General features: G+C 42.6%; 1 protein-coding gene across 6 annotated transcripts in view; it reads right to left on the bottom strand.

Annotated features, from left to right (window-relative positions):
* ryr3 (ryanodine receptor 3) overlaps positions 1-20,859 on the bottom strand; it is a 97,097-nt gene that overhangs the window by 5,534 nt on the left and 70,704 nt on the right. For 4 of the 6 annotated variants that reach the window (XM_048974238.1, XM_048974239.1, XM_048974240.1 and 1 more), the window contains 35 exons: positions 20,601-20,716; positions 19,768-19,835; positions 19,446-19,567; positions 18,992-19,041; positions 18,823-18,883; positions 18,255-18,493; positions 17,958-18,039; positions 17,601-17,731; positions 17,193-17,516; positions 16,634-16,874; positions 16,400-16,487; positions 16,228-16,320; positions 15,666-15,680; positions 14,590-14,760; positions 14,413-14,472; positions 14,004-14,138; positions 13,748-13,860; positions 10,309-10,405; positions 8,843-8,952; positions 8,561-8,612; positions 8,426-8,485; positions 8,222-8,321; positions 8,061-8,140; positions 7,843-7,919; positions 7,355-7,428; positions 5,519-5,536; positions 4,898-4,978; positions 4,505-4,593; positions 4,288-4,416; positions 3,742-3,846; positions 2,523-2,604; positions 999-2,311; positions 521-582; positions 259-430; positions 54-140 (listed from right to left, as the gene is read on the bottom strand). In XM_048974238.1, coding sequence (XP_048830195.1) covers positions 54-140; positions 259-430; positions 521-582; positions 999-2,311; positions 2,523-2,604; positions 3,742-3,846; positions 4,288-4,416; positions 4,505-4,593; positions 4,898-4,978; positions 5,519-5,536; positions 7,355-7,428; positions 7,843-7,919; positions 8,061-8,140; positions 8,222-8,321; positions 8,426-8,485; positions 8,561-8,612; positions 8,843-8,952; positions 10,309-10,405; positions 13,748-13,860; positions 14,004-14,138; positions 14,413-14,472; positions 14,590-14,760; positions 15,666-15,680; positions 16,228-16,320; positions 16,400-16,487; positions 16,634-16,874; positions 17,193-17,516; positions 17,601-17,731; positions 17,958-18,039; positions 18,255-18,493; positions 18,823-18,883; positions 18,992-19,041; positions 19,446-19,567; positions 19,768-19,835; positions 20,601-20,716 — 4,897 coding nt within the window. The remainder of the gene's footprint in view (positions 1-53; positions 141-258; positions 431-520; positions 583-998; positions 2,312-2,522; positions 2,605-3,741; positions 3,847-4,287; positions 4,417-4,504; positions 4,594-4,897; positions 4,979-5,518; positions 5,537-7,354; positions 7,429-7,842; positions 7,920-8,060; positions 8,141-8,221; positions 8,322-8,425; positions 8,486-8,560; positions 8,613-8,842; positions 8,953-10,308; positions 10,406-13,747; positions 13,861-14,003; positions 14,139-14,412; positions 14,473-14,589; positions 14,761-15,665; positions 15,681-16,227; positions 16,321-16,399; positions 16,488-16,633; positions 16,875-17,192; positions 17,517-17,600; positions 17,732-17,957; positions 18,040-18,254; positions 18,494-18,822; positions 18,884-18,991; positions 19,042-19,445; positions 19,568-19,767; positions 19,836-20,600; positions 20,717-20,859) is intronic. The other 2 variants (XM_048974242.1, XM_048974243.1) reach the window with 1 other exon arrangement.

Here is a 20,859-nt window from a genome sequence, read left to right as displayed (position 1 = left end):
GAGAAGTAGCTTTTCAGTCTAACAGCAGGATTTACATACTTAGTCTGAGTTACCTTATAGAAGAGCAGAATGAAATTGATGGCAAAGGCAACGAACAAAGCCAGGAGACGGAGATTGTAGAAGTTCCTGGCCAGATAGTTCTGCAAAGACACAATTGCATTTTACCATCGACCATACAGAGTCTTTCAGCATGCAGGATAGAGAGCTCAACATGTTGCCTAATGAAAAACCAAGTGTTTTATGAAAACAAAAACTCACAAGCATCTTGGTCTGGTAGACCTCCAGTCCAGCAAAGAAGCTGGCCATGAAAGCCTCGGGCGCCTCCTTCTTTTGACCTCGTCTTTTCTTGGGCACCTTCTTCTCCTCCTCCGTGGGAGGCTCAGATGGCATCTCCTCTTTGGCTTTGTCCTTTTTCTCTCCATCCTCTGTGCTGAAATGGCAAAACACCACAATCCAAGAGAGTCAGAGAGCAACAGGCCTCCACAACAGACAGTTCTGCTGTGGCTGAGCCGACACTCACTCTGCCTTCTCAGGCTCTGCTTTCTGGTCCGTCTCAGTGGCCTCGATGCCAGCAGCCTCCTTCTGTAGAGCACAAACCCAAAGACCAAAGTTGTTTAAAAAGAAAAAGCCCCAAACTGCTTTTACTGAGACATACCAGCATATGGAGCTTACAGAACATACAGGATCAGTTTAAAATTAAAATTGGCTTTTTCTTTTAATACGCTAAAAATAAAGCTAGCAACATGCACCAAGTATAGTACGGAAGTTCTTTGTCTCCTATGAAAACACTGCTGCAATAAATGCTTTAAAGCAACACTGTACATCATTCCTACAAAAGCCAGCCACAACTGCTACTCTTTCCTGCACACTAAAGCTGACATGGCCACCCTGCATGTGATTTGTTGGGTATTTAGGACACTGTTGCCTGAGCCACCCATAAGCCATGTGGCTGCCCATGACGTGTTAGTATCATTCGCAGTAAATCAGTGGGCACGTGCCTGAGCTTTTTTCTGGCGCACAGCACTTGCAATGGAGGGCGCGTCAGAGCCAACAATCTCAGACACGTCGCCTAAGCCAGGCTCCAGTGCATGCTTTCCTCCTTCCCTCTTTGGCTGGATATTTAATAGCTCAGTCATAAGGTCAGCCTCCACCTTGTCTCCTTTAGCCATCTGTACCAGCTCTGCTGTAGATGATAGATCACCAGGCTCCAGCTTCTCTGCCTCCAGCACATCACCATGGATACCAAACTGTGTGGGATCAGGCATGTTTCCCAGGATGTCAGTCACTTTCATATTCTTAGCCCCCTCTACAAGGCCTCCTCCAAACATGGACGTCCAGAGGATGTGGAAAAAGCCCCAGACCAGGTTGAACATGAAGTAGAAAATGCCAGTGAAAATCATCCAGAAGAAAGAGAAAAACCCTTTGATCATCTCCTTCACAGTCATTTTTCTTAACTTTTTATATCGCTTTCGCATGCTTCTGATGGTCAACATCTGACGGAAACTGGAGAGGTTTTTCTTCATCGAGGCACAGGCAATGGAGAAGGCAGAGGATGACTCGAGTGCATGCTCCTCATCCTCCTCCTCCAGCTCCTCCAAGAGACTATGTAAATCTTCCTCATCATCCTCTGGTCGCTCCACTGCATCTGGTTCTGAGATCTGTGAGGCCAGCTGCATCTCAAAGATGGTGTCCTCACAGAAGTTGACAAAAAGCTCCATCTTTTCACTCTCACCACCCTCATTGACAACATCAAAGATGAATTGTCGCTTAGATTCCTTGACCTGGGGTTTCTCCCATTGGGTCCTACTGGACTCGCTGATCTCAAAGTAGACCCTCTCAATCCTTTTAGCACCTCCCATTATCTCAATGCGCCCCAGGTACGGTTCAAAGTAGCTGAGAACGCTTTCAGCGAGGTCAAGGAAGGTACTGAGTCGTGAGTCATGGGGCATATGTTCTGAGAGATTGGTGAGGAGCACAGCCACATTAAAGCCAATATCCTTGGCAGGCTCATGGAAGCGTTCCACAAACTCCTTATAACTAAACATATCATTCTCATCAGCCTCTGCACAGGAAAGAAGGAACTCAATCTCTGACTGGGAGTACTGCTTTTGATTCTCCATGGATTTTTGGAATTCCTTTTTGGAGATCACACCCTTGCTTTCAGGATCATATTCTTTGAAGTTGTCAGAGGTAGTCAGGTCCTTCAGTTTGAGGAACATGTCAAAGAACTTCAGGATCATCTCCACGTTGCTGGAGGATTCCACCAAGGTGTCCACCATCTGCTTACCAATTGTTCCATTTACCACGTTTCCTGTGGAACAGCAGCAAAGGATATTGACATGCATGGACAGTGTAATCATGCCACAATTCACCACCTTACAGCCTGTGCAGAAAAGCTATCAACAATTTGAATCAGTGATTAATGAAAACCTGAAGAATCTATCTATTGAAATTACAGCAGCTGCTATCACTAACAACAAATTTTAATTCTCATTTCCTGTTCTTCTGCCATACAGCCTAACCTTCCAGAAGAGACAACAGCATGACTATCATATCCTTCTGCAAGTCCAGCAGTTCCTTCAGTAGCTTGATCTGGCTTGAGTCCTACAGAAAAACAGAAACCACTTGAAGATGACCTGTATTTCAAAACTACAAGTAGGCAATCACATTTAAGTGTTTAATAAACCTAATTTGAAAGGTGGGTGAAATTCAGGCTATTTTTCAAAAGATGAGTCTCATCTGGGCAGTGCCATCCATCAGCACATGCTAATGTCATTCTATTCATCAGGAACAGGTGGCGGGGAAGGCCTGACTCAGTTTTGGGCTACCTCGAAGTCCAGCTCCCAGCAAGAAATAAAATGTAGGCCAGCACTTTACTCAGCAAAAACTGTGCCCAGACTGTCCTGTTGAGCAAATTCAATCTGTGAGGTCTGCTCTAAATGGTAGTGAGATTTTTGCCACTTGGGCCACATACTATAGAAGTAATGTAATAAGCGTACAGTGCTTCTGATAACTGAAAAAGACCCTCAGTATAAGAATTGTTCAAAGGGAGACATCTAGTGGTAAATTTGTAAAAAATACACTGCTCCATTTTAAATGTTAGTACAGACGCTCCTCTACTTATGAACATTCAACTTCCAAACTTTCAGACATACGAACCAAGAGGACTGTAAGTCCAAATTGTGTTCCTTGGGCTCCAGTTTCCTGTCCGCAACATAATTTTTTTTTCTGCATTCCAATTCCGGGTAGTACAACTTCTGGTCGCTACTCCTGCCACGCAGCAGTGTAGCGTGCGTACTCCCACCATCCTAGTTCATTGTACTTGCGTATAGCCTTAAAATTATGTTCGGAACATATCTCATTCGTAAGTAGAGGAGCATCTGTAGTTAACTACTGTATTGATTTATTATATTCTGTTTCATCTAGGGGGCGGCATGGTGGTGCAGTGGTTAGCACCCGGGTTCGAGTCTCCGCCTGGGTCACATGTGTGTGGAGTTTGCATGTTCTCCCCATGTCGTCATGGGGTTTCCTCCGGGTACTCCGGTTTCCCCCCATAGTCCAAAGACATGCTAAGGCTAATTGGACTTGCTAAATTGCCCGTAGGAATGCATGTGTGAGTGAATGGTGTGTGAGTGTGCCCTGTGATGGGCTGGCTCCCAGTAGGATAAGCGGTTTGGAAAATGGATGGATGTATGGATGTTCCATCTCTAGTAAAACCATAGAAAAGAATAAGGACAATACCTGTGACAGCTTCATCTGCATATTGGCAAAGACATGCAGAAAGCCTACTACTGCATCCCACAGTCTGCTGTGAGCCAAACTTTGCTGGTTCCCAATACAGGGGCCCTGCAGCAGAAAGGTTTGCCACAGCTGTGTTCATTATCGGTTCAAATTCAATATAAGATAAACTTGTATATTACTACAAGAGGCATTGCCATAACATGCCAGCACAGGGGCATGTTAGTATAGAGAAAGGAGCACAAACTATAATCCCTAATGATATGTAGATAGACAGATTAGATAGATACATAGATAGACAGAATCTTTATTGTCATTATACCAAATATAATGAAATTGGATGCAGTCCCTTCAGTGCAAATTAAGCATTTAAACACATACACTAATAGAATGATTAAATACATAAAACAAACTAGATGTTTATATGAACGGTGTTAAAATGTAAAAAAATAAATCATAAATTATTCAATACTATAACACAATAAAAAATTATACTAAAATTTATATTGATTTATATTTATATGAGAAGCGGGTGGTGAAAGTCCATACCTGGATGTACTCAGTGAGGGAATTGAAGATCTGCCGGGCTACAGCCAAGGCTTTGGAGAAGTTACGTTGGCCAGTTTCATCCATGACATCCTTTCCAGAGTAGTACCAGTAAAAATCGCTGATGGATTCCTTCAGGGTCAGAAGATCAGAGCAATGGAATGTGAAGCAACCACTGGAGTCTGCGACTGAAAAGTGTTTTCCTAATTATGTGTTTTACCTGCAGCCGAAGCAGATAATCCACGGTACTGATGATTATGTTAACGGTGGTGGTGTTTCCAGTTTGGGTACGCAGGAAATTTTGGAAGTCTGTGCAGTTTAGAGAAAAAGGAGGAGAAAAAATGACCTATTCTAATTATTTAATGTACCTGATAAAGACTGAATTACATGACTTGGCACGAGTAAAAAAAATCTGCCTATGTTCTCCAGTTCATAAAGCCTATATTTTTGCTGGGCACATTTAACTAAAAAAAAAAAAAAACCTTATACATAAAATGGTGTTTAGTAATGCATGGTCTATGGTGTTTATTCCAAGCCAAGCCTCATAGCCAGATAATAAACTATGGATGTTGTGTACAGGTGGAGAAATGAATAAATTGTACCTGGTACCTACCGTTATTGTGACCTTCACAGAGAAGTTGCAGGAACCTAAAGAGATCCTTTGTGAAATCATCGTTCTGCAGTACCTTAGAGCCTTTGGAGACAGAAGTGGTCTTTGATTAGCACTGGGAAGAATCTTAGACCTCATAGGTCTGAGGAAATCTGGCACAGGCAGGTTATTCTAGCAAAACGTTGACGTCCAGCTTTTGCTTTGTAAGCATGTGAGCTTTGTAGGGTAAGCTTAGAACTACCGCTACAGATCAGACTGTATCACTACTGGGGGAGCAACAGTAAAGAAACTGCATTGCAGGGGTTTGTCCTTTCTGATTCACACATACAGAGGTGTATTCATTTGTATTAAAGTACCATTTGTATTATTTCTGGTTAGTATTGTTATAACAGGAAAAGGTTTCCACACAAATCACAAGCACAAATTTAGTATAGAGGGTGAGTCAGTTGGAGTCTCTGTCTATGTCTATACACACTACTCTTAGCATGCATGTTTTCCTGCAGATCACAGCAGGACTAACACATCCAAGACAGGGAGGAAAGGGGATGGGAGTGCAGAAGTTGTAATGCCAGCATTCGGGACGGCAGCATTGCGAAATGAGGAGAATCTAAACCGTGTATTTACCCTGCTCACTCACGTTGACTGCGACCGATGAGAAAAAAAATGACAAAGAAGAAACAAACAAACAAAAAAGCAGACATAAGCAAGGGAGAAGACACTGAATTTCAATAAGAAGTAAGAGAGAGAAAATTGACATCACTTTCCAGTATAGAGACATTGACATGCGCTTAAGAGAGTCTCAAGTACAAGTTCTGCACAGATCGGCAGGTGTTTGACTGGAGGTGAAATACAGTACAGGACTCAAGTCACCATCACTTATGCCTGATTTAATGAGGTGGGAAAATGACGAAGAACACATAACACAACTGTCTATGAAAACAGAAGTCAAAGAACCCAATGAAATATCTTCTGTGAACAGATTACTAATGTTTCATTAGTTTTTTTTGGCGCTACTCTTAACAGGTGGTGCGGACATAGATAAACTCCTGAGGTTAAGTGAGGATGGCATGGTGATGAGGATTTTCATCAAAAAGAAAAATGCTAATGCTGACTGGTGTGCCTGCATCCCCAAGCCCCTTAGATGAGCGCCGTGATGGGATCAATTTCAACAGGGCAAGTGCATGGAACACAGCTGGCCTGGTATGAGCCAAGCTCTGTAAAAGTGCCCCACATTCCGACAGAGAAATATACTGGCAGTGCACTGAAATCTGCCTGGAAGAAGACAGACAAAAGGCATTGAAGGGAGTTTTGGAGACTGCAGGGAGGGTCTGTATTGCCTGAAAAACTTCAGCTAACCACAGGCACTAGTGTATGCTGAACCCTTAAATGAGAATTTCGCTGGCAAGCTCAAGCTGTAGCACGTTGTGATTCTGCCAGGTGTCAGAGTGCTGCTGCATTGTATTAAAGTATCAGGACCGTTCCATTCAAAATGTTAAGCAACTTTTTCACAAAATTCGTATGAGCAAATATAAATCATCTTCTCTGGAGGACTACAGTTATGTTTAATGAAAAAAATGTGCTTAACCTAAAGATATTTTTCTTTAGAATTGCTCTTATTCATAAATAACCTTTTCATTTCAATACTATGCCTTTCCAAAGCTATTCACTAAGAAATATGAATCAAAGTTAATGATTCATGTTAATCCTCTAGCTAATCTGGCAGCCCTTTCAAAGTTAATATATTAATTGTTATATATGAATCCATCGTTTGTGCTGTGATTAAAACCAGTCCATTTAACCTCTGTGCTTTGTCTATGAGTGTCACATCTATTTAAATGTGGTGTGATTTCTTGAGTTGAATCGGTACCTGTAGACAAGACAACAAAATGTTAATGAGACAACACGGACCACTGTCTGTAGGGCAGGCAGTAAGGGTGTGCCACGAAAAGAAAAAATGCATTACAGGGATAATGCAGTTTTATACTTGTTTCTGCCGTTGTGCAACTCAGTCCTTGAAGATCAAAAGAGAGTTACCTGCTAAACTGGGATCTCGTTACTATGGTATATTATGGTTGCCAAATCCGTATCTATGGCTTTGCTTAGTCTGCAGTGCTCAGTAGCTATAAAAAACCATCAAGTGCTGGCAGTAATATATATAACTAATTTACTGCATTTGATTAAATAAGTTACATAACAGATGGTAGCTCAAGTTGCTAGTAGCCAGACTGATTACAGAAGATTTGGCTCAGGAAGCAGTTTTCTATTTGGTGCCTTTGTAAGCTTCAGCATAAGGGCTCTGAGGCTCTGTAATGTGAAGTATGGTCAGAAATTATAACAGGGGCATCTAAGACAGACTTAAACAGAGGCACCTAAGATAAACCTACAGAGGAACCTAACACAGACCCATAGAGAGGCAGCTCTTCCATCAGTCTCCTGCCCTGGGTGGTTCCCCACACTTACTTGAACCTTCCTCAGTCACCATTCCCAGACCTTCTGCTTTGTTCTGCCTTTCAAATGCATTCAAATCCAGGACACTGAAGATTAAATAAAATACATAAAAAAATTATATAGAATCAGTCTGAAGAAAGCAAACTACAGTTTGCTCCATGTGGAAAACCCTGCTCTTCTGATTGGTGAACAGGCCCACGGGACACTTGGTGGCTGGAACGGAGCCCATTTTAGCGGCACCCTCGGGATCTTCCAGGATGGCAAACCCAGCAAGTGACAAAACAAGTTAGGCACTCTAACATAAACTAAACATGAGCCACAAGAGCGAGACTGCTGCCCTAATCTCCCTCCCCACTAACACACAATGAGCTGCTTTCTATCTAGGAAAACTGGCTCATGGCACAGAGGACCCCCAACCTCACGCATCTCCCGAAACATCCACAGGCGCCCTGTTTCTGACACTCCTATACTGAGTGAAATCAAGACCAAGGGTACAGCACCTGCAAGACTGCATCAGTCCAGATAAACTCTTGAAGAATCCAGCATCTCTTTTCTCCTTTAGGTAATCCAGCATTTTCTGCAAAATGATAGGTGCAAATTTCTCTAAATATAATATGACACTAGAAAATATACAACCCACAAACAGGAATAAGATTTAAAGTGAAGGGTGAATCGCCTTTCTGTAGTTAACATTATCACTGTCTGTGAACATCTGTACCTGCTGGACCAGCACGTTTCCGCCGTTGAGAATGGAGATGCCCAATTTCAGTGTGACTGTGACCATAGGACCCAACCGGCCTGAGGAGGCAAAGGAGAACAGCCTTGTCAAGTACAGCCCCTGTGGACTATTTGTGTGCATGTGCCTCTTCCTGCCCGTACCTTTACTGGCACTGATCATTTGCAGGACCATCTCAGCCGCCCCTCTGTCATGCAGCCTGGCCTGCTGGTAGAGAGTCCTCTGCTTCTCCATCTCCTTCTCCTACAGCCCCCAGGCACATGAAATGGTACCATTGGACCCATTTTCATTTTGCAGACGATGCTACAGGTGTTCTAACAAACCTGTTCTAACACAGAAATATTTACCTCAAAGGTCTTCTCTTTCTCCTCATCCTCCTCTTCTTCTTCTTCACCTTCGGCACAGCTCTAGGGAGGAAACACTTATGAAACCGCTGAGCATGGCCGCCCTGGTAAATGTGGTGTATTATCTTTTCTTGTTACCTTTGCCATCATGTCAGCATATGCAATGTATAAAGCGTCCTCTTCCAAGTAACTGGAGGGAGGAAAAATACTTATACATGAGAAGCAAAGGCAAGGTAACAACAGATCATATAGGACACAATCTCTGAGCTTGTGTGGGAATGAGCTGTGAGGCCTTATGCATCATGTACTGTAACCGTGTGCATATGTAGCCTGTAGCCTATGTCCTGGTTGTGTAGAGGCGTGTGAGCGAAAGTTTCTGTCTGTCCATGTAGAATTTGGGAGGGTTTACAAGCACCTCACCTCCGTTCTGTGAGTGCATTGTGACTGAAATGAAGGATAAGCTGATGAAGAGGGTCTGGCTGCACCTCTCTTTCCTCCTCCTCTTCCTCCTCCACCTTCATCTGGATCTTCTGCACACATATCCAGAGCCATCAACATCTTTTAAATGGCCCCTCGGACAGAATTCCGTGACTCGTGTTTTTTTTTCCACTTTCACAGCATTCAGTGAAATGAATTCTGATTAATTAAACCCTCTTCAGCCATTTTATGGTTCACGGAATGCCATTAATATCCATAATTCCGAGAAAGTTAATGTTGAAAAATACATCATAAATCTCAGGAAAGCTTTGCTATGATCTAAACAAAACAGATGCAAATCTCACAAACTGCACACACAGATGCCAAAGCAGAACAACTAGTAACTACAGCTTAACTACTCATTCTGGTGCACCATGCACAGAGACCTGCATCATTACGTTTAAATAATTATACATTATATGACATGAATAACTTACCTTTGAAAAATGGATCTACCTTGTTTAGTTAAATATATGCTACTTTGTGAGGCTGATTCCAATCAAATGAGAGCTTTGATATGATATCGGGAGTTTCTGTAAAGAGGAGGATAGAACTGGATGCTCTTACATGCATGCACATACAGTATATTCACACACAGCCTCGATGAACATTCAGTGAGTTGACACTATAACAAAAAAGGGCATGAGTTGTCAAGCATGAAATTATGACAGCTATCGATTAATTCCCAGTTTAAAGCACATGGCTCATAAATGAGAACGACAGAAGTTAGATGAGTTCAATGAGAGGCTACCTATGTCATGTGATTTCAAAGTCTTCACCGCTAATAAAAAATATATACGTATATATATGTGTGTGTGTATATATATATATATATATATATATATATATATATATATATATATATATATATATATATATATATATATATATATGTCTTCACTATAGTTGATGTGTCTTTTTTGGCTGTGTGTTTTGGGGTGATATATGCTTCGGCCACTAATCAGTCATAGCCACGGAGCCAAGTATATCAAGTTCTGATGATGAAATTCTCAACCTAGAAAGAACTGCATAGGTAATTAAGATGATCTTAAAATGATGTGGCGATGACAATAATGTAGACCGCAACAAATTTACGAAAGAGACTTCCATAAATTTCCATGGTTAAGTCAAAGCATTGGGGACCAATGCCCTGTGGTCACCGTAGGGAGACGGGCCATATTACTAGTGAGCTCACAGTTTGCGCTGACATTGAAGAGAATGTCATGCTGGCCGGAGCTGCGACACTGAGCCGGAGCCAGACACGAATGACAGAGACAGCAGGCACACGGGGGCAGGCAGGCGCGTTTCCCGCGGCCCAGCTGATAACTGCGCTTGCGAAATGCTCGGCGGTGGGGGGAAGGGGCGGCCCACGATGCAGAAGAGGCCGGCGCCGCAGGGCAGGTACTTACTGCCAGGTCCTGCACTAGGCTCTCCTCAAAGGAGTACGTCTCTGTCTCTATCCAAATTTTCTGATAGCCCATGAGGAAGAGGTTAATAGAGCGATGCCTGGGAAGGGGGGGAGAGGAAGATTAGGAGGGGTTAAGGGCTTAAGGTAGGAAGGGAAGACTGTTCGGACCAGGGTCAGCTGGACCTAGGTGGTTAATGGTTAGTGTGAAACACTGGCTCAGCTAACTGGTCGCCAATACTGAAAAGTGGGACATTTCAGACACTAGTCCAAAACCCCCATATTTCATATATATAGAGGCAACAAAATGTATATATAATATATGTAGCAATACCCCCAGTTTAAAATTTTAAATACATTGTTGAATTATAGACATGCTAAAAAAAGTTGTTTGTCCTAAAATCTTGGTCTGGATCTGTAATGTGCACCTCTTGTGCTAAGTAATAATTCAAATTCGGGGGGTCGGATGGGGGGGGGATGGGGGCAGGGCCGGGGGCAAAAACATGACGTCTCTAACACCCTGAATCAATGACTAGAATTCAGCAGCACCCCCCAGTTTGTAGGCTGACCAGTTAGAATCCCAGTGAAATCAGTGTATGAAAGTTATAATACAAACCATGGCTGGAAGGGGAGGGGGGGGGGGGGGTACAGGTCACAGACGCCGGGTCTCCAAGTCATTACGTTACCGTTAGCATGGAGAGCAGACTGTCATAGTCTGTGTTCTCATGCATTTTTTCCAGCCAAAAGTGTCGATAGGAGTTCAGGAAGTAATTGTTATTTTTGTGCCTGAAGAAAAGGTATTGTCATAGAACAAAGAAGAGGATGTGTCAAGACAGGGAAACGAAAGGGGGGGAACCATGGTTATTACTACCAAAAAATGGTTATTCATATCAGAAAGACATTCAATATACAGTATGAGGCTCTTTAGTATTTAAGGTTGAAGGGCATTAGCTATCAATAAGAAGACAAAGAAATGAGGATTACGGAAAAAGGAAAACCCTAAAATCTGGTGATTGAACATGTTCCGAAATGAAAACCAAGTGCTAGCTGCAGATTACACTCTCTCCCTCTGCTATACTTCACCTCATAATGAAAGGAGACAGTACTGATGTACCCTCAATTACTCTCAGTATGTGAACAGCACCTGGGCCAATAATCAGCAATGAAAACTGCTCCTACCCCACCCCCCCCCCCCCCAACGTTTTAGTTCAGCTATAATTGGATTGCAATAATTTTTCGTTCCAAGAATGTTAACCAAACATTACGATTAAGGTATGGAAATCTTTAAAGTGTCCAGTTTTGCTGATGTTCCCAGAACATTATCTCACTACTACAACTACAATTAAGAATATTAATGTACAAACAAATACAGGGCATGCTACAAGCAGCAGGCAACACTGTGGCTTCACAACCCTAAGGTCGTGGGTTCGAGGCTGGATGGCATAATAGTTTTATTATATAACAATACTTTTAAACATTATTTTAAAATGATGTCCACGTGATAATGTTACCTTGCTATCATTGACAGAACCTCTCATCAAACGTGGAAATAACGTTCCATTAACGTTACAGTAAGAACGTTCTCTGACCTTTAAATAGGGATGCATGGGTATCGGGCCAATACTGCACTCATACGCTCATAAAATTGTCCAATACAAAGAATCGATACCACGTAGTTGCAACATTACATTAAAACTCGAAGCCATAGCATTTTTGGACATATTTTACGATGAGGTATGACGACAGAAGTAAAGCAGACTGTAAGCTCCGTTCTGCTGAAGTGTCAAGAAGAGGAAGGGACAGCACGTCATTTAACACAAGTAATCTGCACAAACATCTAGAGACACACTACAGTGCAGATGCACGCGGAGCCTGATAATGTCAGCAGAGAAAGACCGAAACAACAAAGTCTAGTGCAAATTCTGGAGAAGCAGGAGAAAATAAAACTGAAGCGTTATATGTACCTAACATTAAATAACTAAATAAGTTATTTAATGTTAGATATAGCTAATGCTTCAGGTTCAGTCACCAATATAAGTACACCTGGGTGTATGCTTTCTTCACTATAAAAAAAAATAGAATGTAACCAAGTGGACCAATCACAGTTTTTGTGGTCTGCATTGCCGCGATGTGTAGTTACATTTCTGGGGAGGTGCACGGTAAGCTATGGCATAGGGTCCACGGCCACGTCGTACTTACGTCGTATATTTGACACAAAAGTATACATGATTGAATTGACAACTGAGGTGGCAAGTAAGGTAATATATATATATATATATATATATATATATATATATATACACACACACAGTACTGTGCAAAAGTCTTAGGCAGGCAAAGAAAATGATGTTTAGATTATCCACATGTTGGTGTATAACTATGATATTATGCCTGTCAAAGTGTGTCAGCTTAGCCATTTCAGAACCTCTGCTAAAATCATCCTAGTATTTGCAGCGACTGTCCAGTGCAGCCATGTATTTTTGACTTGGCCACTAGCACACCTCATACAGCTAGTCAATCTGTCACTGACTTTTTAATCCAATATATTTAATTATTTAACTGAGCTGCTGGTGAAATTTAACAAAATCATGGAACGGCTGAGGTGCCCCTGAGGAGAAGTTTGGGAACTGACGCGCTGTTCATCTAGCCATCCAACTAGATATCAGTAACTTTTTAGAAAACAGAAGAAATTATTACTAGTTTTTATTGTGTTACTCTTAATTTGCTCATGTTCTAATGTTAAATTGTGTTTTTTGTTCTAAGCCAAAGTACACTTGCTACCCAGATAAACAGCTTTAAACATTTCTTTGGACAGCCTAAGACTATTGCACTGTACTGTATAAAATGCTTTGAATAGTCATTACACACACATGCATGTGTTACATTTTGTTTTACAAAGTAAGGAAAGTTTTGTTAACGGTTTAAGTTAACCCTGATGTTGCCTTCACATTAAAGAATGATCACAGTCTTTTCAACACAGTGAGGCAGAAACCTACAGCTTATTAATTAAACACCGGTATCGGATCGGTACTTGGTATCGGATCAGTACTTGGTATCGGATCAGTACTTGGTATCGGATCGGTACTTGGTATCGGCCGATACACAAACCCCAGGTATCGGTATTGGGACAGAAAAAGCGGCATCTGTGCATCACAGTTAAATTATCCTAGCAAAAGTTCTGGGAACATCCCCTGTTAGCTGGGACACTTGAGGGTGTATAACTGGAATCAAGAGCTTGTGAATCCCGTTCGATGAAACGATTAGAAGGGAGTACTGTCCAGAGTTCACCTTGAACAAAGCATCAAAACCCTTTCCGTAGTTGTCATTAACCTGGGTTTACTGGTACTGTCACACGTGCAAAATTAAACAATAAAAGGTCTGCTCTGATAAAGGCTCGCGGAAAATGTCATGATAAACCTTGTGGTACGAATGGTGACTCGTACCTGGGCAGGTTGTAGAGAGGAGCCATGCGAAAGCAGGCCACCACAGCACGCTTACGCTGTTTGGAAAGCAGCTTCTGCCACACACACTTTTTGGACCTCAGCGGCTGCTCCACCTGGTGCAGACGAATAGCCGGGAGATAAAGACAAACACTGGCCTCAGCAATCTGGGCTGCTCTTGACAGGAGAACATATCGACACCTTGAACTGGTAAGAGGAGGTGGTCAGCGTGAGCTCATGGAAAAAGGCAATGGCTCACCTGCTCCAAGTGAAATACGGCAGCGGAGATCCTCTGCACGCGGTCCACGATGCGATCGGGGTCAGGCGGCTCCTCATTCTTCACCACCACATCTTTGTAAAGGTTCAGCTGCCACCTCACTGCTGGGTCCTCAGACTGAAGGCATGTCAGCAGCTATTTAATTACTATCAATCATTTTCAGTCTAATATTCCTTGCCAACATACCCCTCGTTAATGGGTGAAACATTCATTCTTTTTATTGCTGTTGGTTGTAAACTTTGAAGCCAGATGTGGAACGTGATAATCAGTGAGGATCAATATGTGTCATCACAATTTACAGCCACTACTTAGCAGGTCTGATAGTTCATTTGGGCTTGATATTGAAATGACAATGTTCTTTGCCTGGCGGCTGATGACTCCCTCATCTCACCTTCTCCTGCAGGTGCAGATTCTGCCGCACGTGCTCCTTGACCTCCTCATCTGTGTCTTTCTGTTGAAACGGTTAGAGTGGGGAAGAAAAACATAAGATAACTGTATCAAGGCAACTGGACAGCATCTGTGGAGCCGCCCTCCGCCAATTGTGAATGACGGCACAGCACTTCCTCACCAGAGTGTAACGGCTCTTGGCCAGGGAAATGAGCTCCTGGTCACCCGGGGTGCACATGTTGAGGCCAATGGGCAGCATTTTCTTCAGAGCTGCCACGATGAGGGAGGTCTGGATGGAGTAGAACTCGCCACGTCGTTTTTTGTGCCTCCTCTCCTGGTCCTGTCCTCCTGACTGGCAAGGAACACGTGTGCATGTACATCTGCAGGTTTATGGTTTACTGTAGCACTAATGCAGAAAGATAACAGGATCTTTTGATGTAGATTCTATAAAAATACTGGGCTACCAATGACGTATAAATTGACGTCGATTTAAAAATAACAGTGACCATTTCTCAGACTAAGATTTAAATCTGCAACTTTATGCGGTGTAACTCTTTATTTTTTCTGTGCTGACACAAAAAAATCATATCAAAAAGTATTTAAATGCTATACTGCACTCTCATTTTAACAAGCTGTTGTATTTATTCAAAATAAGCAGGAAATCCAGTGTATTTTTTTTACAACAAAAGTTGCCCCAAAGCAAAGAATAAAACTGGTGCCAATTAAGCGTTTCCATGTGAGATGCAGCCCGGGTAGCTGCACTAGCCTGGCCTTTGCCTCAGTCAGCACATAACACTTATAAAGGGCCGGTTTGTGCTGGGGGGGGAGGAGAAGGCAAAAAGGACTAGCCGGCACAGCAGCGACACAGACGCCTAACAGATAAACTGACAGTGTATCACACCAAAGTGGGAACACAAGCAACAATGGGCAGTGGAAGCAGAACGACATTTAAAAATACAGGACTTGGCATGTAATAAACAGCTGCTGGTAACTCGTCACCTGATGACATGTCACAGATGGTTACCATGGAATTTGTCTGAAGAAGTTGGAGGGATGTCTGTCAACATAGGTGTGGAAGGTTGTACTTGTTATTACATCGACGGTGACCAATGAGGTCATTAGTGACTGACTCGTGAAATGTGTTTATCACACGCCACACACTGCCCTTCCCTGAGAACAGACCGCAGCGCGAGGCAAGCGCTAGGCAGGCGCTAAGATGTTTGTCTGAAAGACACAGCTCATGCACTCTGACTGTACCTTTCCCAGATAAGACTGTGTGAGGGGAAAAAGCACAGGTTAGACGTACTTAGACTTCTTTGTAAGTTGCAGGATTCCACTTATATATATTTAAAAAAGCATTTTTAATTCACATATAATGTCACTTAATATCTCAGTCTTGAAAATTAGCAGAGTTCTGACATTCTGCTTCATTAAGTTCATTATAAAGGTCTCAAAAATAAAAATAAATGGTAATAGCATAACTTATAACAATTGTTAAAGGTTTCCATTAGTCTTCATAGTTCTTTAAACCACCTGAAAATGTCATGCCCCCATTATATGAGAATATTGTTCTGGATCTGCAGCATAAGCCAATAATGTATTACAGTACCTGCAAAAGTGCTGACAGTAAGCACAGAGTGGAACTAACCAGGAAAATACTGCAGGAAAGTTACAGAGCAGATTCAAACTACTCCCCTGTGCAATTAAGATGATTCTGGCTCTGAGGTACAAACACAGGTCATTTCCGTGGGCCTGCCTGTTGCTGTGATAAATGGGCTGATTTTATAACTGTTAAAGAAAATATTCCAAAATGCTTTACCTTGGACATCTTGGTCTTGCTGTCTCCGGTCAGGAAGGAGAGGTTGTTGATTTCATTCTGAACCACAAAGTTCTGCTCTTCACGTTTGAAGTTCTTCAGGAAAAAGAGAGAAAGAGAGTGAGGTCATCATTGGCTCGTGTATCTCAGTTCTTAGCGCTGCTATGCAACTTACATGTGATTTACACCAGAGGATGAAGATCTCAGCCACCATTCTGAAGAGCTCATTAGAATCAGCATCTGGCTCCTTCAGCCATCTTGATCTGAAGGTTAGATACCATTAAATCATGTCAGAAGAGTGGAAGCAAGCCAGGTTTTGTATCAGTTTTGACTCTGAAGTCTCTGATTTTCATCCCACTCGTAAACGAATAGATATTCCCTATATTCTGAAGAATACGTGTTGGATTACCTGTTGTTGTCTACGTAGCGAATCAACATGGGGTAGAAGGCATAGAGGTCACGGCACAACACGGCAAACTCATCCAAGATCAAGAGCTCTGCTTCTTGCGTGTCAGCCTTGCTGTCAGCTTTGAGAAGCTCCTCCTCTGCCACCACCTTTACGGTCTTCTTCTTCAACTTCTCCAGTGTGGGCAGGAAGTGGGTCTTCAGCAGATCAGCCCGTGCCTTGCTGATGATGGGTTGGGCGTATACTGGCAGAGCAGAAGATACGATAAAGACCATACGCTACAAGATACTTAGAGTGCTGTAACTTTCATGGGTCACAGAATCACTGTACACTGCTAAGATTAATAGTGGCAGAAGTGTTCATCACTCGTCATTTACTCTCTTAGTAAATCATTTCCCATTATTTGCTATTTTAATACATGACAGAGATGTGCTAAAATATCATGGTAAGATCTCTAGTGATGGTAGCTTTGGACCCCCCTGGTCTATGGCCAAATATGGTCGTGTAACGCCATAATTAAATAAGCAGAAGCCCAAGGACAGTCTTGACACTTCCCACTCACCAGCAATCCTCTTCATCCATAAGGCCTCGTCGATGCCCAGGTTGCTGTTGAGAATCCTGAGGATGTTGCCCAAGATGACGCTAAGATGCTCGGAAGTTACGGTGGTGCAGCAGGCACCAGAGCTGCCCTCAGTGGTATTTTCTGGCCCCTTCTCCCACCAGTAGGAAAGGTAACTGCAGATCATGGGCAGCACCACCTCTATGACATGAGGCATCTCTGTGTAACGTGCACCAGATTCTGACATATCATTGATGTCAGACATTAAGCCATCAAGACGAGGTATCTCCGGACACATCTCTTCCACTGTATCCGGCATGGCTAGAACTGGACACATAGAGAGCAAGTGGCTTTACCCGACAACAAAAGGGCACAGAATAAATTTGCACTCAAGCACAAAGGGATACTCACTGGCACGCTCGCGAGCGGTCTTTGTGTTAAAAACTGAGCAGGGGTTGTGCATGTTTAGCTGGGGCTCCAGAAAGGCTACAGGCATGGCTCCTGCTAGAGTAGCCAGACACTCCCCCAGGGCCGGAAGCTGCCTAGGGAATGAGGCACAGCTGCTTCACACCACTACACTTTGTTACAGTTGCATGCTTTCAGAAATGCAGTATTTGTAATCTCTTTATATCCATCTAATTATCGGAAAGGTTGATTTACCTTGTAGCTATTAATAAATCAGTACGCTAAACTATGATATATTACAACACAGTAGCCGTACAACCAGTCTGCTTTTCCTACAAAAGGTTTGCTGTAAGTTCGGTTCACCTCTCTACATAGATGTTCTTTCCAGTTCCCAGCGAGTACAGGCTAGTCAGGATACGGTAGCAGGACACCTGGACATCATCCACTAAAACGCACAATGATGCACACATCTTTGAAAACAATCTCTGCTTAATAGAATACAACACTATGGCAATGCTTGAAGTTCAGGCACTTCTTCTATCTACAAAACTTTGTGTTTATGGTCAGACCTATGAGAATCCTGAGAGAAAGTCAATGCATCAATAACTGAATAAAGTGTTGGGACTTAAAAAATAAATAAATAAATAAGGGTCAACATACATAGCAGGTCCACACCAAACTGGTGTTGGGTGATGTGCTGGAAAAGGGCTGTGAGGATTGGCAGAAGGGCCACTGTGGTGTAGTTGATATTCTGGGAGACACCCTTCATCTGGCTACGAGAATGTGTGAACTTCCCCAGCTTCAGGTTTTCCAGCGTCTTCTCCAGGTCCTCTGCGGCGTTCTCAAAGAAGGTCCGCAGTCCCGCCTTCACTAGCTCTGAGCCGGACTTCATCACCGTCCTGAGGGAGGGAAGAGCGCAGACACCCACAAAATCCATTACATAAATAACACTGCACAATACACTGCACAGGACTCATACATTTATGCTGATATAAAACTCTTATTTATGGAAGAGAGCGTAGCTTTAGTCACTATGCATAACTGTCAGTACAGAGAAAAGGAGAAGCAGATGACTGGAGCCTAGATCTATACCAAATGCAGAGGGAAATCTACATCATGCACACATGGTTCTATATGCTTCTTCAGACACACTTGGCATGTCTGACACAGAAGAGGATCAGGTTAACTAGTCTAAGTCATGGATTCGGTTCACAACACAGAAGCATACCTGGTATCAAGAGTGTGTGCCAGGATGTGGAGACAGCTCACCATGGTGGCTGAATCGCTTCCTTAGGGAAAACAAACCCAAGAGGGGAGTCGTGTCAGTTCTCTAAAGCGGACAACGAGGAAAACTGTGCGTGTAAAAGAGAGGCCAAGGCGTCCATCGTTTCCCTTACCAAAAAGAGAAATCCGGTGCCTGACAAGAGCTGCCAGTTTACAGAAAAGGCTAAAGAACAGTGGAGACCAAGAAGAGAGCTGTGAGCAGATACACAGGGAGTGAGATTTGTTCAGGTCACAGTGACAAAGAGTGACCCTTTGATGGGCACAGAGCACTCTCACATATGAACAGACACACACACATGCTCTCACAGTCATTTGGAGTTGCCAATTTAGAAGACCCGGCAGAATTTCTTTGGACTGTGAAGAGAACAAAAGAACAATAAAGGGGCACATGCATAGTCCTGAGACCAGAGTGAAAGGTCAATGTTGAAAATGTCCATCCTCAAGCTGCAGCACCACTAGTCCGCAGCTTTGCCCCAATACCTAGTTACTGCATTATATGCAGTGTGGCGAGCCTGTGGGATTATAAACACACTGTATCAGTCACTGGTGCAGTGTCTGAGATGTTACCTGGTGACCATCTCCTTCTCTTTGTTGGAGGCATAGCCGCTGCTACTCAGGTTCTTGCTAGGAGATGAAAGAAAATAGAGACTGTGGTTCTTGAAGTACTGGTCTATTAGCGGGAGCAAGACCTGTTATCCAAGAATGGGCAGACAAGAGGAGACAAGAACACATGAATGGTGAAGTATTACGATAAACATAAACACTGCAGAGAAACAGGGAGCTGAGAACATATCATTCTAGCAAATAACTCCGAACATAACTTTTACATTTAAATAATGTGTATGTGAAAATTGTTTTTGAATTAGCAGAACTAGTGGGCCTTTCTTACTTTTGCAAAGAATTTGATTTCCTGCTCATGTGGAGACTTATCAGTCTTGCCGCTGGAGGCCATAGCCTCTGAAACAAGAAGATCAAAAGTCAATAATCGCATGCAGTGAGGAGATGAATCCCACAAGGTAATAACACCCTCTATACAATGGGAGGGGGGCTCTGGTACCAGAGCTTTCCATCTACACATGTGAGAAAATTCCAAAGGGTTCACAAGCATTATCTGGAGATCTGAATGAAAGCCTCTTAAAAAATAATCTGATCCAGGTTGTCAGCAGTGTTGGGGAGTAAGTAGTTACATGTAATGGCGTGATGTAATTAAATTACAAAATAAATGTAATTGTAATCCGTTACATCTAGAAAAAATATGCAATTAAATTACAGTTACCAATCAAAATGCTGGTAATTACAGGCTACATCGTAATATTTTCCTTTTGGTAAAAAGCTTCTGTATTATATAACATTCGTTTGTTGCTTCGCAGCATGCAGAAATGCCTTATTTTGGAATATTTCCAAACAATGCGGGTTAGCAAAGCCGTCAGGATATTTCAGCTTTACTGCCCAGTTTAAAGTATCTGTTATACATTTGTTAGAAATCTAATCAAGAATCAAACAAAGGTAACACGTTTCATTACTTTGATGAAGTCATCGAAATAGTCACATTACTTATTACATTTTAAATAGCATAACTAGCATCAGTATCTGTAACCTGAAACATTTCAAAAGTATCATTCCCAACACTGGTTGTAATAATAAGTCCTAATGTGCTCTAAATCATAATAAGATCTTTATCTTTCTTGTAAATGGCCACTGTAACTGTACTCAGTCACACACCTAAGTGAGCAATGAACTCCTGTGCAGAGTCCACGTATTTCAGCAGTTTTTTCAGAAATTTGTAGGCGAAGCGCCTCTCCATGGAAGAAGAGTCCTGCTCCATGTCCTTCAGGCCTCTATGGCACAGAGGGAAACAGGATGAGTAAAGAGGTGCTGAAATAATCATTAGGGTACTGAGATGCGTTTCAACTTTTCACGCTCGTTGGCTGTATACTGGGCATTCGCCCATTTACCAAGCAGACTGTTATTCAAATGGCCT

The sequence above is a fragment of the Brienomyrus brachyistius genome, chromosome 14 (genome assembly GCF_023856365.1).
Source record: "Brienomyrus brachyistius isolate T26 chromosome 14, BBRACH_0.4, whole genome shotgun sequence".
Taxonomy (NCBI): Eukaryota; Metazoa; Chordata; class Actinopteri; order Osteoglossiformes; family Mormyridae; genus Brienomyrus; species Brienomyrus brachyistius.
Note: the sequence above shows the minus strand (reverse complement) of the source record. Positions and strands in the feature narration are given on the sequence as shown.